Genomic DNA, 18,056 nt, shown 5'->3' with positions numbered 1-18,056 from the left:
TATATACATAACAGCTGTGTAGACCCCTGGGCATAGCAATGTATTGGGGCCCCTACCGATCCTCCAGCAGTAGGGGTGGGGGAAGTTTTGATGTCCCGCGACTTTTGATATCAACCGCTCAGCATGTAGGGCCTGGATCAGTAATTTCCACTAATTGCCCCTTTACTGCACAGATGGTGGGAGATGGGGTGGGGGAAGGGGGCATTGGGCTGAATGAAGGGGCCCTAATACATAACTTCCAGGGTGGTAGGGGATGTTTAATATGCAGAGGAGGGGTGTATAGTGGAGTGGGCTTATTATTCATAATTTTCTGGTGGGAGGACAGCTTGCTTGACTGCAGATATCTCCAGTTCCCAGAAATAGATTTCTTAGATTTTAATGGAATTAAAAACTAGAGGATCCCACCTACCAAATGGTGTTGGGGATCAGAGTTCAGGAGGCAAAACAATCTGCCAACAAGAATATAAAACTACATACCAGGTGTGTGGAGCTGGAGCAGTAACCAGCTGCTGGAAAGCTGATATCTCTGATTCTGGGAACAGTAGAGACAAGCTTCTAGTGTCCCTCAAAGGAGGAGAGTCCCAGCTTTTGGAATATATCCTCAGAAAAACTCTAAGTCAGACAGAACCTGAAATATCTGACTGGGAAGAGCAATTAACAGGCTTGGATGGGGACCACTGCTTTGAAGTCATATATCTCCAGTTCCCAAGGGCCGATTTTTAAAATTCTTGTACCCATGGAAAGAGGAGACCCTCAGCTTTCAGCCTAGAGCCCTTAGACTCCTGGGGGGGGGGTGTGTGTGTGTGTTTCTGGGTACTCAGAAACCCCCCCTGCGTGTGCTACTGCTACCATATATATATATATAACATATCCTGTAACTGCAGGACACTACCATCTATAACCTATCCTGTAACTGCAGGACACTGCTGCCCTATATCCAGTATATACTGGATCTGCTGTATATGACCCACCCTGTGATTTATACTGAGCTCTGTGTAGGTGGACTATGTGATAAATGGGGAGATCCCCAGCGACTTGTCCCAGGCTCTGGTCTTCACCGAACATTCCCTGGACAGTCTGCAGCGTCGGATCAGGGAGCTGCAGCTGGAGAAGGCGGAGAAGAGAGATCTGTACAAGAGGGCGAAGGAGCAGCACAAACAGCTCACCCGAGAGAGGAAGGAGATGGTGGGCAAAATCCAGAGTGAGTACCCGCTGACGTCTCCCGTAGGTGTATGTGGTGGATGAGGGTATTAGGAGATGGCTGTCGGGGGTGTTCCGTACACTGGCCGTATGTCCTATTCCTCACGTGACGTTATAAATGTCCAGGTCTGGAAGAGAAGTGCCAGCAGCAGATGATGATAAAGTTTGGCCGCGTGGTGGACCTAGAAGCCCTGCAGACCCTCTCCGTCAACACAAACCTGGAGGAGCTGAAGACCAGGTCATCAGAGAGGCAGGAGGAGATGGACTATGAGATCGAGCAGTGGAAGGTAGGAATGGGATACGGGGGTGTTTTATCATCAACACCTCCTCAGGCAGCGCCTCAGATGAGGGGAACGGGTCGTTTGGAAAAACAAAAAATGTGGCCAACAAATGACGCATCACAAACGCTGACATGGGCCTGAGCGTATGGCAACGCTGGCTGTATTAGTGTCCATGAACCATTTACATAACCCTGGTCTCCATCATATACCAGGGATAACATGGGTATACTGCAGTCATATGGTGACTTATGTACTAACTGGCGGCATGAATTACAGGGGTGCTGGATGACTCACCAACAGTCGGGATTCTGAGGGTCGTTTCTCCGACAACGGAACCCGACTGACACAGGCAGAGGGAGAATGGAATAGGTGGCGAGCGCAGCAAGTCTGAGAGGGGCTTAAATGCGCTCGCCCCCCTGTCGTAGAAACAACCATCAGAATCCCAACTGTCGGGGACGTATACCGTACCCGAATTACAGAATGCTGCCACTGTCATATTCATGGTGAACTGTCCATTCGACTCCATTCAGTTCCCATGAGATCTCGGCCCTCTGTATACTGTGTACCTTACTGTTCTATACTCCCAATAGGACAGGGTGATGGAGATGAAGAGGGGACTGATGGAGGTGACCCAGGAGCAGACGCAGAGACTGGAGAGGATGAACCAGTTGCTGACAGAGAAGAAGGCCATTGAGGCGAAGCTTGATGCCCAGCAGAGTGTAGTGGTACGTCAGTCTGTGGAATGCCACCTCAGGCTGCAGTAACGCGCAGAGGTGGCACTAGGGTTGGTGTCACCCGGTGTAGAAACTCATGGTGTCACCCCCCCCCCCCCCCCCCCCCTTAACGATGGACCTCGTTCCAGTTGAGAGCGAAAATATATATGAAATGGTGGCACTCCCAGTGTCAGGTAGCTTTAAGGTGACTTTATTTGCGTCATAGTTTGGGTGTTACCCCTTCGTCAGCAAACATCCGGAATATTGAAGCAAATACAGGTGTTATATACACACACACGAGAAACATGGCGCTCAGAGACTCCAGCAGATTGTTAAAAAGTGAAAAGCTTTTAATCCACAATGATCAACACTTCGGGGACTGTGTCAGGATACAGTGTATGTGGTGATGTGACATTGTACATGGAGTGTGCATACTTCTTGTGTCTGGAGATCTATCTATCTATCTACAAAAATATATTATAGCTAGCTATATATGTAGATATAAGTTTATAGATAGATGCCCCCAAAAAGCATCCCTGAAAGCCCCCCTCCCACCCCCCTTAATAAGCGCCTGACTGTCACCCAGACACCCACACCGCTGTAGCCGGGGGACAGTACCTGGAATCACGCTGCTGCAGGGAGCAGTGGGAGGAGGCTCGCTGAGCCGCTAAGGATAATGTTACCCACAGCAGCACATTGCGTCACCTCTCACTGCTGATTCCTGGTCCCGACCACGACGGTGTGTGTGTGGGGTGCGGGCACTAATTGCCGGCCACGGATGTGGGCTGAGTGGGGCTATTTTTTGGGTGTCACCCCACTGACGGTTTAAGGTATTTGTGAGCCATGCACAGGTGCATAAAATTGCTGAACTAGGCCACATAGACTCTGTACACGTCACACAGCTTGCACCAAAGCCGAATGTATAACAGATTCTGTATGCTGAGCCCTCAGTCCCCTGACATGCATCCGGCTCCCTCTGACTCCCATGTGTTTCCTGTGTCCATCTCCAGGGAGAAGAGTTCCAGGGGCCTCGGAAAGCCAATGTCCGGGAGAGACAGAAGCTGCTGCAGCTGGTGGAGATGCAACTGGAAGAGATTGAGAGTCTGAAAGAGGAGATCGGCCTCTTAAGCAAGAAAGGAGGAAGTATTCTGCCCCCCGCTCACCCGCCGGCGCCCCACGGAACCAGCACCCTGGCCTGAGACCAGTCCCGTCCGACCCCCATGTGACACAGCCCTCTTTACAGGCAGCGTCACCTCTCAGGAGAACAATGCGGATTTCCCCATTCATTAATAATTAGTGCGGTGAGAGGGTCATTACTGGGCCTAGGCCTTGGAGACACAGGATTGGTGACCGTGGTACATTGGCGTGTAGGTGACCACGGATTTATATAAACCGGATCAACACATGAAATAGGTTGACATAGGTAAAGTCGACATGGTTGGAAGGACTACACAAGCATTAGCTCAACAATGGCTAGGTCCACAGGCAAAAGGTTGACGTGGGTTTAATCTACTTTTATGTTGCAGAACTGAGGAAGGTTGTTATGTATTATCTGCATGTGACAATGTGACAAATACATGTAACGTTGATGACATTGCCTGGTGTGTGATTCACATCACTGCTCACTTGCTGTCTACTACACAGACCTGGAATTAAACCTGGATTATTTATTCAAATAAAATGAAACAAAAAAATGCAAAGCAACCAGACACTGTCCTCCTACTTCAGTGACATCACAAGTTGGTGATGTCATCCATGAGCAGCAAGCCTCCTTGGCTTAACAAAGGGTCTGATGAAAAAAGTTGGTTAGGTGTGTGTGTGGTGACCGGTGCTGGAGAGGAACCGGGTTTCCTACCTTGGTGCTTCGGCGACGGCTCAGGTTCATCCACTTCTCTACTCTCCGGTGGACAGGGGAGGGACGCTTCAATGAAAGGGGACAACGTTCTGCGGTACAACTCAAATTTATTGTAACTCAATTGCAACCTCTGCCCACCGACCCTCACGGCAGAGCAGTAGCCGCAGGGGTAAGGCAAGTCATTAGATAGCACGTATTGTAACAATTATTCCTGACAACCAGTATTTAAACTAGGCAACAATAACAAAAGTAACGCGCCGCTACGGCGTCTTATCTACGGAGCCGGCTCGACAGTGGCAATTACACACAAACTAACCCAGGTACCTGTGGGTCCACTAGGACTTGCAGGCCTCAAGTGTTCGGAGTACCGTAACGACACTCGGGGTCAAACACCCCCGCTTTAAAGTTACTACTGGATCGACGAGTCGACGCAGTACCCTTAACACTAAGGTTTACCTGCAGCATGTACATACATAAATTCAACTTCACATAGACAAGTCACGTTGATAAGCATAACAATAGGCGATACCCTGGATAGCTGGTGCACCAGTATAACTCTCTATCTAATAACCAGAGGTGACGTCACCTTAAATATAATTTGGTCTCGATCCCGTACGTCGGGGCAAAGGGAATGTCAGTCCCGGAAGGGAGTACTCTGCAATATGTAGGGCCTCTACGGTTCCTTTGGGGAGAAACTGCGGAATTACTGAACCCGGCCACAAGATGGCACTGTCTCCTCAAACACGTGGAAGTCTCTGTAACACCTGTACCTTTGTACAGGATACAAACTGTAATGCAGGGTGCAATTCCAATGGGCTATCCTGTGCAGCCTGTTAGACCCTCCTAATGAGGGTGATGTCCCTTTTACTTGGGGCTTATGCGTGGCCTGGTCCCTTGGGCACTGGATGATGGGACCTGTGGGTTTCGGGTTGGAGAGGATGCTGGTGGGCTTTGGTAGGTGGGGCACTCCGGATGGGCCTTGCGCTGTGGGAAGGTAGCAATGCGGGCACCAGGGGCTGGGTAATGGCTGCCTGTGCGTGTGGGTGCTACCATCAGTACCTTAAGGCTGGTCACTGGCGCAGGCTCCCGCCCGTCACGACCTCCGGCTCCCGCTTCTGGGCTCCGTCCTTGTCCCTGGAACTTCGGCAGGACTTCTTCTTCTGGCCAGGAAGCACACTAGTGTGGGCGCTGCAGCCGCAGCGTTGCCGCACTCAGTGGCTCTCCTGGTCCTTGGTACTCCCCCTTGGATGCGGCTGACAGGCGGCGGGGTCAGCGGGGGTCACGGCCTCGCCGCGCGGTCGTCTCTGGCTGGCAGTGGCAGGAAGGAGGCGCGTCGCGTCTCTCCTCTGTCCTGGAGGTCAGCGGGGGTCACACCGCCGTGCGCCGCGTCTCCAGATGTCCTCCGGCTGTGGCAATTCTCCGGGTGCCGTCCTCTGCTCTGGAGGTCGGCGGGGGTCATGCTGCTGCCCGGCTCCCTCACCCTTCTCCCTTCTCGCCGCTCATCACACACACACTTCAGCCCTCCTCTCCTCACCGTCCTCTGCTCTTGACTCCTCCCTCCAGCCTGTCCATCAATCCTCCGGCGCGAAGCCCTGGGAAAAATGTTAACCCCTGGCGCCCTGGAATGAGGATGCGGGCTATAGTTAACCCCTAGCGTCCTGCATGGGGTTTAGGGGCACCACATTCACCCCCGCTTTTTCGGATGTGTGTCCCCGCGCATCGTACCACAACAGTTAATGTCCTTTTACGCTCACATGACATTCATAACGGTAACAAAGACAGTATTTTACAGGTTACAATACATACAACAGGTTATGGAAAGGTATCTAATCCTGGTACCGCTGGGGAAGTGTACCCCGAGTACTCCTTTCGGAGCGCCTTAGCTCAGGCTCGGGGGCCACCTCCTCGGCCGCGCGAGGCGCGATTAATTCAACTGGCGGCCTAGGCTGGGCTTGCTGTGGCATAATGGACCAGCCCACCATCATCAATAGCTCGAGAGGGTCAGTGGGCAGTGGAAGCGAGAGGACCTCTTCACCCTTCGGCCTTCATCCCCATCATCATTTGGTGCTTCCTTTAGCTTTTGGTCCGGTGTTAGGCGGAGCCTGCGCTGACTTCTGTGGGCCGATGCTGGAGGGGCGCCGTCGAACTTCGAGGTCTGGCCACCCGCCACTATCAACATGGATTCGACTGCGTGCGAATTCAGCCCCCGCTTGGGGTTCACTTCGGTATGTGGCCGCTTCTTCCTCATTGGCTCACTCTGTACTCGAACCTGAGAGCTCTGTTGGCCACATCCGTACGCTTTCCCGTTACTTCTTCCTACCCCATCTTCTGTTTCTTCGGGGTACACACAACTCCATTGGGGTGGATCTTTCGGGGGGTAGTACCGTGGATGACTTCTGTGGCTTGGGTAATTCCAACGGCGCTCTCTTCTTGCGGCATATTGGGTACCTCTGACTGGAACGCCACCAGGGCCAGTGACGTTGGCTGCCCGGAGGCCCTTTCTTCCCCTGATGATGTCGAATTCCACCGGCTCTCCGGCCCCAAGACTTCGATAGGGATCTGTTGCATTTTTCTTCTCGATAGCTGTGAAGTGGACGAAGATATCCCTTGCTGCGTCAGCACAATTAATAAAACCGTATCCCCGTTGTACGTGAAACCAGACCACTCTTCCCTGGTTCTTCATGCGGGTTATAGGGTAACGATCCGAGGTGGCAGATAACTCGCTTGCACCTATATAGCATTGTCTGCCGTAACAAGCCTGCCCATCTTCGGGAGCTGGACCTACGCTTCCTGTCCTCCCCGAGGCTCGGCCCTTGACCTCGGGGCGTTGGGGTTTAAAGCTTTGTCCTGGTCGCAACCTCTCTCTGTGTGTCCAGCCTCTTGGCTTTGGTGGTGCATCAGACGTCCCTGTCCCTCAAACTGGTCGGGAGGCTGCCGTCCATACTCTCGGGGCGGTTCCCACCTACTTCGGGCCGGTCTTTGTCTTTCGGCTCTCCATTTTGGCTCCGAGTAGTTCTGTGCCGGCGAGCTCGCCATTCGGCACATCTCCCTCTGCATCTCTGCCATCCCTACGGCCAACCCCTCCATTTGTTTCTGAAGTGTCTGCATCGCGTCCCTGTCGGGCTGTTGGCCACCCTGTACCGCCAAGTCGTGGGGCCATTTCGCCTTCTCCGTTCCGCTGGCTGTGGCTCTTGTTGGTTTCACCCCTTCTCTGAAGCCAATCAGTTCCGGGTACTCTTCCTCCCTTCCTTTGGGGTTACCGACGATGGCGAGGGCAGCCGTCTTAAAGTCCCGGAAGGTCTTGCCTGGCATCTGTGACTTCAGCAATCGCAGTTGAACCTTAACGTTCTCTTGAGACGCTCCTTCAACGAATTGAATCGTTAGGGCTTCATCAGCGTTTCGTACTTCCTCCGGGTCTACTGCCATGATGGCCTTTAGCGTCTCCTGCAGACTCAGGGCGTAGTCCCGTAGGGACTCATTTGGCCGCTGCTTGCGGGCGTACAATTTCATCTTCAGCATGTCCGGCGCACTTTTTCTCTCTCCCATCGGCCATGAGGCCACTTCTCTGCGTGCCGACCCCGTTAGCTGTCCCATCAGAATTTCCACTTTCTGCTGCTCGCTAGGCTGGTACATCCGGAACGTGGATTCGAGGTTGTTCTTGAAGTCTGCAAACGAGGTTTTCTGTAACTGATCATCGTCTCCACTGTAGGTCGGGAGCCACGGGGCCCCGAAATAGTATGGCAGGGTTATGGCCGCAGCCAGTGTTGTGTCTTGGACGTCCATGTTGTTCTTGGTTTTGAGGGTTTGCCTGTTGCACCGCTTCTCCGCCCTGTTGCTGCTCCATCTTTCACCGAGTTGTCGCTCTCCTGATGCACCCGGATCCTGTTCGGTGTGACGCCAAAAGAGATGTGGTGACCGGTGCTGGAGAGGAACCGGGTTTCCTACCTTGGTGCTTAGGCGACGGCTCAGGTTCATCCACTTCTCTACTCTCCGGTGGACAGGGGAGGGACGCTTCAATGAAAGGGGACAACGTTCTGCGGTACAACTCAAATTTATTGTAACTCAATTGCAACCTCTGCCCACCGACCCTCACGGCAGAGCAGTAGCCGCAGGGGTAAGGCAAGTCATTAGATAGCACGTATTGTAACAACTATTCCTGACAACCAGTATTTAAACTAGGCAACAATAACAAAAGTAACGCGCTGCTACGGCGTCTTATCTACGGAGCCGGCTCGACAGTGGCAATTACACACAAACTAACCCAGGTACCTGTGGGTCCACTAGGACTTGCAGGCCTCAAGTGTTCGGAGTACCGTAACGACACTCGGGGTCAAACACCCCCGCTTTAAAGTTACTACTGGATCGACGAGTCGACGCAGTACCCTTAACACTGAGGTTTACCTGCAGCATGTACATACATAAATCCAACTTCACATAGACAAGTCACGTTGATAAGCATAACAATAGGCGATACCCTGGATAGCTGGTGCACCAGTATAACTCTCTATCTAATAACCAGAGGTGACGTCACCTTAAATATAACTAGCAAGCAGGGTTTAGGATAGGACCTGTATAGGCGCAATGCTGCCTGAGGATCTGTACTTTACCCGGTTATCACCTAATAACCAACAAGAATATACAACATACAAAATTGGGAATTTCCAAGTCTCTGGCGCAATGCTTGAAAACGATGGGTCTAAAGATTTTCAGGAGTCTTCACAGTTCTTAAGGGAATTTCTCAAAAACAAAGAGAAAGGATATCAGTAATGATACTGACTATTCTAATATCAGAAATGGATCACAAGGAGGAGACGAATGGATGGGCGTACCCCACTCACGGTAAGTAGCTCTATGTACAGGCACGTAGCGGTTTCTTGTCTTTATCTCTCCTTCTTACTTCTTTTCTCTTTTTCTTTCTTTTTTTCTTTTTTTCTTTGTTTTCTTAAGCCGGGGATTTTTTCAATCAGTGGTTTATGTGAAAAATGTAGGAGTAAAGAATCAGGGTTAGTGCATTTGATCAAAGGTTTCTCTAAACACCCCGTGCAGGTAGGAAGTGGTGATGCTCGTACCTTACTCACCCGAAAGAAGAGTATCTTTGTAAGTGTAGCTAGTATTTATCCAAGGGAAGTATAAAAGTGCGTACCGCACTTACGTGACTGTATGATAGGTATCCACCCGTAGCGTGTGCTTGACTTGAAATATAGGTTCCGATATCACCGTCGGGACCAGTTTTTCTAAATTGAGGTGTACATAGGTAAGTGAAAATAGTAATAGAATATTAGTGAGTGAACTTAATAATTTAAGTTCACTCACTAATATTCTATTCCTATTTTCACTTACCTATGTACACCTCAATTGAGAAAAACTGGTCCCGACGGTGATATCGGAACCTATATTTCAAGTCAAGCACACGCTGCGGGTGGATACCTATCATACAGTCACGTAAGTGCGGTACGCACTTTTATACTTCCCTTGGATAAATACTAGCTACACTTACAAAGATACCTTTATATAAGTATCTTACTCTTCTTTCGGGTGAGTAAGGTACGAGCATCACCACTTCCTACCTGCACGGGGTGTTTAGAGAAACCTTTGATCAAATGCACTAACCCTGATTCTTTACTCCTACATTTTTCACATAAACCACTGAGTGAAAAAATCCCCGGCTTAAGAAAACAAAGAAAAAAAGAAAGAAAAAGAGAAAAGAAGTAAGAAGGAGAGATAAAGACAAGAAACCGCTACGTGCCTGTACATAGAGCTACTTACCGTGAGTGGGGTACGCCCATCCATTCGTCTCCTCCTTGTGATCCATTTCTGATATTAGAATAGTCAGTATCATTACTGATATCCTTTCTCTTTGTTTTTGCGAAATTCCCTTGAGAACTGTGAAGACTCCTGAAAATCTTTAGACCCATCGTTTTCAAGCATTGCGCCAGAGACTTGGAAATTCCCAATTTTGTATGTCACCTTAAATATAATTTGGTCTCGATCAACCCGTACGTCGGGGCAAAGGGAATGTCAGTCCCGGAAGGGAGTACTCTGCAATATGTAGGGCCTCTACGGTTCCTTTGGGGAGAAACTGCGAAATTACTGAACCCGGCCACAAGATGGCACTGTCTCCTCAAACACGTGGAAGTCTCTGTAACACCTGTACCTTTGTACAGGATACAAACTGTAACGCAGGGTGCAATTCCAATGGGCTATCCTGTGCAGCCTGTTAGACCCTCCTAATGAGGGTGATGTACCTTTTACTCGGGGCTTATGCGTGGCCTGGTCCCTTGGGCACTGGATGATGGGACCCGTGGGTTTCGGGTTGGAGAGGATGCTGGTGGGCTTTGGTAGGTGGGGCACTCCGGATGGGCCTTGCGCTGTGGGGAGGTAGTCACGCGGGCACCAGGGGCTGGGTAATGGCTGCCTGTGCGTGTGGGTGCTACCATCAGTACCTTAAGGCTGGTCACTGGCGCAGGCTCCCGCCCGTCACGACCTCCGGCTCCCGCTTCTGGGCTCCGTCCTTGTCCCTGGAACTTCGGCAGGACTTCTTCTTCTGGCCAGGAAGCACACTAGTGTGGGCGCTGCAGCCGCAGCGTTGCCGCACTCAGTGGCTCTCCTGGTCCTTGGTACTCCCCCTTGGATGCGGCTGACAGGCGACGGGGTCAGCGGGGGTCACGGCCTCGCCGCGCGGTCGTCTCTGGCTGGCAGTGGCAGGAAGGAGGCGCGTCGCGTCTCTCCTCTGTCCTGGAGGTCGGCGGGGGTCACACCGCCGTGCGCCGCGTCTCCAGATGGCCTCCGGCTGCGGCAATTCTCCGGGCGCCGTCCTCTGCTCTGGAGGTCGGCGGGGGTCATGCTGCTGCGCGGCTCCCTCACCCTTCTCCCTTCTCGCCGCTCGTCACACACACTTCAGCCCTCCTCTCCTCACCGTCCTCTGCTCTTGACTCCTCCCTCCAGCCTGTCCATCAATCCTCCGGCGCGAAGCCCTGGGAAAAATGTTAACCCCTGGCGCCCTGGAATGAGGATGCGGGCTATAGTTAACCCCTAGCGTCCTGCATGGGGTTTAGGGGCACCACATGTGGGGTGGTGTTGGACAGAAAAGTTGGACGGTTGGAGGAAAGGTGGTCTGATATTATCTATTTATATATTAACAGTTTCTTATGTAGCGCAGAATATTCTGTTGCGCTTTACAATAGGAGACAGTGATACAATGTTAGGGACTTGCCCGACTAATGAGGTCACCTGGACGCGGTGGGCAAGCCGTTACTTATGGCCATAAATAAGCGAAGAACCTCGCTAAAAATGCTAAATTTTATTGCAAAATTTTTAAATTGGGAGTTTTATTTGTGCACCTGCACCTTTGACTTTGTATGCTATAAAAATCCAGTTCAACAACACTAGCGCAGTTGTTGACGCAAACCACCAGGGCAGCGCCAAAAATTTGGTCAAGTATATTTTGGTACAGGGATAATAATAACGTTGCCTTTACCATGTTAATGGAAATGAAAAACAGTCACAGATAGAGAAATGAATAACAAACAAATAATTAAAATCATCAGTTTCCCTCCCATTAAGAAGATCACACACACACATATATATATACATATATATATATATATATATATATATATATATATATATATATAATTTACTTGTAGGTAATACCACAGACCAAAGAAAGAAGTAATAGACACTGTATATATGAGGACATTAATGGACACAATGCAAGCATCTTCCCAATTCCCACAAACATCTGGAACCACCACCGGGCTTTCCTTCTGAGTCTATATATAGGATTGTAAGGCATGTTATGTCGTTGGATGGACAGCAGGTGGCGCCTCAGCCTTTTCATTTCAAGATTTTCTGGTGCTATATAATGTAAAGTGCAACAACCATCACCCAGGAACCAACTAATGGACTTCTATTATTTCTATTGTGCTTTGTACAAACTCTTAGTAATACGTTTGGCGCAGACTAATCAGATTTGTAATATCCATAGTACGAGATGTTCTGTACTGCATGAGGCATGTGAGGCACATGCCCAGGGGTAGCACTTGGTCGGGGGGGTATAGACTTACTTTTCATAGCGAAGGCTGGAAAAATCATTTGATAGTGATTTCTCCTTCGTGCGACCACATGTAAGGGTACACAACCGCTTACATGCTAGTGCTGGGATTCGCTCGGCGGGGGGCATGGATTCGGCGAGGCGGTGTTTACCTGCTCGCTACGCTGCTTAGTAAGCTGGTCTGAATCAGGCCCTTATACAGAAGCTGGATATACAATATTTATTATGTGATCCATCCAATTAATCGTTTCAGCCAGTTCCACCCAGCTCATTGTTTGAGTGTGTTCGCATTTGATGTGCTGCACATCAGGAGGCACAATGTGATGTATGATGTGCTGCACATCAGGAGGCACAATGTGATGTACGATGTGCTGCACATCAGGAGGCACAATGTGATGTACGATGTGCTGCGCTTACATTTATACTGTGACAATATATTGTGTCAATGTATGCTGGATCGCTCAGTGTGCACAGGCGGCGGGATATATTGTTTCATCGCAACGGCTTCGCGCAAGATGGCCAGATCCAGTGCGTCCCCAGCTCGGGAGTGCATCAACCAAAAGCTTCACCTCCACACAAAGCTCCGTTCACAGTTTGCTCCACTTTTCCATTCCAAAAAATGAGCAAAAAAGTATCAAGCTGCCAAAATAAGTATCGCACCTTTCCCACCCCCGTCCGAGGGGTTGTTTCTGCCATGCTCGCAGGCTGGGACCTCGTAAGAGGAATTTAATGCAAGAACCAGAGCACTCAGGATCAGTGTTTGGACTGCAGTCTCCAGCTCCCCAGATGCCGGCGCTGGGACGGGGCCCAGTTTAAACAGCAGTAAAATAAAATGATCTAGGGCAGGACGTTTCTGACAGCGAAAAGCGAAAGCGGAAAATATGACACGTATATTTATACATCTATAGATTTATATAGATGTGTGTAGCTGCGATCCTGGGGGAGGAACAGAACAGATGTGTATCTAGCCCAACGGCTCACGATACAAACAACTGCTATTTATAGGCGCCTTTAACTCTCTCAGTGCCACAACAACGGTAAATATTAATGCTGTACATATATATGCATGCACTTCAAGCCTAGGCTCACCTTCACTGCGGGCAGCAGCAGGATTGTTACGGGAGTAATGTGTACTGCTATGCAGCCTAACATGAATATGGGACACTATATGTTGTGTAATGTGAATAAGAGACACTACTGTGTGGTGTAACAAGAATAAGGGGCACTACATGTTGAGTATGTGAATAAGGGACGTTACTGTGTGGTGTAACATGAATAAGAGGAACTACATCCCTTTCTGGGGGCACACACCTTTGGCGCATGCTGTCCTTATTTAAAATATGGGGGTATTGCTGGGACAGGTCTCCAGAATGTTTATTTATGGTCCGGTGGTTGAGGATTTGGTCTGGGTTATGGGTGTCACCCAGTTCTGCTGTGATATTTGCTGCTGGGTGATGGGTGCTATGCTGGGAGAGGGGTGCTGCGTCAGAGGCGAAACTGATGGCATTGCTAGGAGGCAACAACCAAAATCTTGCCTAGGCCATCAAATTGGTTAGGGATGGCCCCGGGGAACTCAAGCTGACTATTTCATATGCCACGTGTAACAATTTCTTTAAAAATTATTTAGTTACGAAAAGAAATATACGCAGAACGGTTTGTATTCAGTCCACAAATAACATCCACAGTGGAGTACGCAGATATATATACCCTGAAAATTATAGACCGTCAGCCTTACATCCATTGTGCGGAAAATATTAGAAGGAAAAATAAGAGATAGTATCCAAAATTTCTTAGAACAGGAGTAGGTGATAAGAAAGGTTCAGCAGGGGTTTGTCAAAAATAGATCATGTCAGACTAATTTAATTAGCTTCTGTGAGGAAATCAGTAGGGGGTTTTTATTTAGGGAAATCTGTTGATGTAATACTTCTTGATTTCGCTAAAGCTATTGACACGGTGCCTCATAAAAGGTTATTAATGAAACTAGGTAATTTAGGGTTAGGAGATAAAATGAGTAATTGGATTAAAACTGGTTGCACAATCGGGGACAAAGAGTGGTGGTAAATGGCATACATTCCAGCTGGGGTAAGGTCCAAAGTGGAGTCCCACAAGGTTCAATATTGGGACCCACCTTGTTTAATATATTGATTTATAAAATAGGAGTGAGATACAGGGCGGTAAGGAGGGGGATAGTGAGACACAGGGCGGTAGGGAGGGAATAGAGACGCAGTGTGGTAGGGAGGGGATAGTGAGACACAGGGCGGTAGGGAGGGGATAGTGAGATGCAGGGCGGTAGGGAGGGGATAGTGAGACGCAGGGCGGTAGGGAGGGGATAGTGAAATGCAGGGCGGTAGGGAGGGGATAGTGAGACACAGGGCGGTAGGGAGGGGATAGTGAGACGCAGGGCGGTAGGGAGGGGATAGTGAAATGCAGGGCGGTAGGGAGGGGATAGTGAGACACAGGGCGGTAGGGAGGGGATAGTGAGACACAGGGTGGTAGGGAGGGGACAGAGAGACACAGGGCGGTAGGGAGGGGATAGTGAGACACAGGGCGGTAGGGAGGGGATAGTGAGACACAGGGTGGTAGGGAGGGGATAGTGAGATACAGGGTGGTAGGGAGGGGATAGTGAGACACAGGGCGGTAGGGAGGGGATAGTGAGATACAGGGTGGTAGGGAGGGCATAGTGAGACACAGGGCGGTAGGGAGGGGATAGTGAGACACAGGGCGGTAGGGAGGGGACAGAGAGACGCAGGGCGGTAGGGAGGGCATAGTGAGACACAGGGTGGTAGGGAGGGGATAGTGAGACACAGGGTGGTAGGGAGGTGATAGTGAGATACAGGGCAGTAGGGAGGGGATAGTGAGATACAGGGTGGTAGGGAGGGGACAGAGAGACGCAGGGCGGTAGGGAGGGCATAGTGAGATACAGGATGGTAAGGAGGGGATAGAGAGACGCAGGGGGGTGGGGAGGGGATAGTGAGACACAGGGCGGTAGGGAGGGGATAGTGAGACGCAGGGCGGTAGGGAGGGGATAGTGAAATGCAGGGTGGTAGGGAGGGGATAGTGAGACACAGGGCGGTAGGGAGGGGATAGTGAGACACAGGGCGGTAGGGAGGGGATAGTGAGACACAGGGTTTGTAGGGAGGTGATAGTGAGATACAGGGCAGTAGGGAGGGGATAGTGAGATACAGGGTGGTAGGGAGGGGATAGTGAGATACAGGGTGGTAGGGAGGGGACAGTGAGACACAGGGTGGTAGGGAGGGGACAGAGAGACGCAGGGCGGTAGGGAGGGCATAGTGAGATACAGGGTGGTAGGGAGGGGACAGTGAGACGCAGGGCGGTAGGGAGGGCATAGTGAGATACAGGATGGTAAGGAGGGGATAGAGAGACGCAGGGGGGTGGGGAGGGGATAGAGAGATGCAAGGGGGTAGGGAGGGGATGAGATGCTCCCCTGGGGCAGGGACTGATGTGTGTGTTCAATTATTCTCTGTAAATTGCTGCGGAATATGTGTGCGCTATATAATAACTGGTAATAATAATCTCTGTACAGTGCTGCGGAATATGTGTGCGCTATGTAAATAACTGGTAATAATATTCTCTGTACAGCGCTGTGGAATATGTGTGCGCTATGTAAATATCTGGTAATAATATTCTCTGTACAGCGCTGTGGAATATGTGTGCGCTATGTAAATAACTGGTAATAATATTCTCTGTACAGCGCTGCGGAATATGTGTGCGCTATGTAAATATCTGGTAATAATATTCTCTGTACAGCGCTGTGGAATATGTGTGCGCTATGTAAATAACTGGTAATAATAGTCTCTGTACAGCGCTGCGGAATATGTGTGCGCTATATAACTGGTAATAATATTCTCTGTACAGCGCTGCGGAATATGTGTGCGCTATATAATAACTGGTAATAATAGTCTCTGTACAGCGCTGCGGAATATGTGTGCGCTATATAATAACTGGTAATAATAGTCTCTGTACAGCGCTGCGGAATATGTGTGCGCTATATAACTGGTAATAATATTCTCTGTACAGCGCTGCGGAATATGTGTGCGCTATGTAAATACTGTAACTGGTAATAAATAATAATGTGATGCCAGGGCCCTTGTGCCCCAGTCTGTCACCATTTCAGGTACTAAGGTGATACAGGCGGCTGCACATAAGAACACAATGGGAGTTCTCTTGAAGATGGGATGTTGTCCATAGCAACCACTTAGATTCTATCTATTTTCCTCTATATAGTAGGTGCCTGTACAATGGCGGCAGGAATCTGGATGCGGCTATATCTGGGAATACAGCCCTTCCTGCAGGTGTGTAGAAATAATGTGCCCTCGATTTAGCTGGTACAGTACCATTTTTGAATTGTCTGTATCGGCTAAATCTTAAGGCCCCATACACTATGCGATTTTCGGCCGATTTCATCTGATTTCGGCCCTTTGGGCTGATAAATCGGGTGAAATCGGACCAAAATCGCATGTGTTTGACATCTTATCTGATCTGATGCGCGGTCCCGCGTGCATCGGATCGGATCACGGCGTCGAACCTGCAGAACATAAGATATATCGGAATCTGAGCCATCATGGGTGCTTTTTAGCACCCACGATGTTCAGATCCGATATATCTTTATATACAGCCCCCCTGTCTTACTAGCAGCGCCCCCCCCCCCCCCATTGATGGCTCCCGGCGGAGGTAGTGCAGGAGGGGACCGCAGGCGTCGCAGAGCAGAGACCGTCGGCGCGGCGGGAGAATAGGAAGAAATCCTATTCAAAAGACCGGGCGGCCGCTGATTGGCTGAGCTCAGCGGCCGCCCGGTCTTTTGAATAAGATTTCTTTCTATTCTCCCGCCGCGCCGACAGTCTCTGCTCTGCGACGCCTGCGGTCCCTGCCTGCACTACCTCCGTAGGGAGCCGGGAGCCGTCAATGCGGGGGGGGGGGGGGGCGCTGCTAGTAAGACAGGGGGCGCTGCGGGGGACACAGAGTTGGCAGTACAAGAGCCGGGCAGGAAAAGCTGTCAGTGCTGGAAAAAAAAAAGCCCCTACAATGAATGGGCAGCCTGTGATTGACTGAGCGCTCTCTCAGCCAGTCAGCAATTGGCTGAGAGAGCGCTCAGCCAATCACAGGCTGCCCATTCATTGTATGGGCTTTTTTTTCCAGCACTGACAGCTCCCGCCTCCCCCTGCCCGGCTCTGTCACTGTCCCCCGCAGCGTCCCCTGCATGCTGCCTTAGCAGCGCCCCCCACCAGCAGCCCTGTTCTGCAGCCCCCCCCCCCCCGCTCCCCGGGTTTACATGTGATAAATCGAGACGATTTATCACATGTAAAAAATGGAACATCAAGTGCCAATCTTATCAAGTTCCCCCGGGGAGCTGCCGGGGAAGCTCAGGGGGAAGTCGGGGGCGACTTGTCCTCAGAACAAGTCGCCCTAGTGTATGGGGGCCTTTACTGTACCGATTGTACTGGTTTTTCAAAGCAGCTCCTTCGACACTGGGAGTTGTAGTTTGGCTGGCCAAGACTACATCTACCAGGGGGACTCTCCCTGCTCAGTGGTTCCTCCTGCTCCTCGGAACCTCTGCGCCTCCTGTCCGTTCCCAGGGAAAGGCAAAGCAAGTGCACAGGTGCCACCATTACAGGACAATGGGCAGCTTTAGGAGGCCCGGGGGCGCAAGAAGCGGGTAAGTGCTGCTAGCAATATACTCGGTTCATTCTGGGGCCTCGGGTATGTGATCTGACGCCAGTACAAATTTGGAAAGGGGGTGTTGTCCCCTTGGTCATGCCCCTTTTCCCCTTAGTAATGCTCCCTTTCGTGCAGCAAGCAGGAGGAGGAGTTTGCAGGTGCACACTAAATATAAATGCTAGACCTTTTAATATCTTGCTATATTGCATTTCTGAGGTTATTAGCATAATGATGGCCATTATTACCGGCTTGTCCACCGCGTCCAGGTTACCTCAATA

At 50.4% G+C, this 18,056-nt stretch overlaps 1 protein-coding gene across 2 annotated transcripts in view; it reads left to right on the top strand.

Moving 5' to 3' along the window:
- The window catches only part of CFAP44 (cilia and flagella associated protein 44), a 64,749-nt gene extending 60,855 nt beyond the window's left edge, over nt 1-3,894 (top strand). For both annotated transcript variants that reach the window (XM_083171527.1, XM_083171526.1), the window contains exons 31-34: nt 1,000-1,201; nt 1,327-1,487; nt 2,072-2,206; nt 3,205-3,894. In XM_083171527.1, coding sequence (XP_083027653.1) covers nt 1,000-1,201; nt 1,327-1,487; nt 2,072-2,206; nt 3,205-3,393 — 687 coding nt within the window. In that variant the 3' untranslated portion in view covers nt 3,394-3,894. The remainder of the gene's footprint in view (nt 1-999; nt 1,202-1,326; nt 1,488-2,071; nt 2,207-3,204) is intronic.
- The last annotated feature ends 14,162 nt before the right edge of the window (nt 3,895-18,056 follow it).

Source organism: Crinia signifera, chromosome 2 (assembly GCF_055691185.1).
Source record: "Crinia signifera chromosome 2, ASM5569118v1, whole genome shotgun sequence".
NCBI classification, from domain to species: domain Eukaryota; kingdom Metazoa; phylum Chordata; class Amphibia; order Anura; family Myobatrachidae; genus Crinia; species Crinia signifera.
Note: the sequence above shows the minus strand (reverse complement) of the source record. Positions and strands in the feature narration are given on the sequence as shown.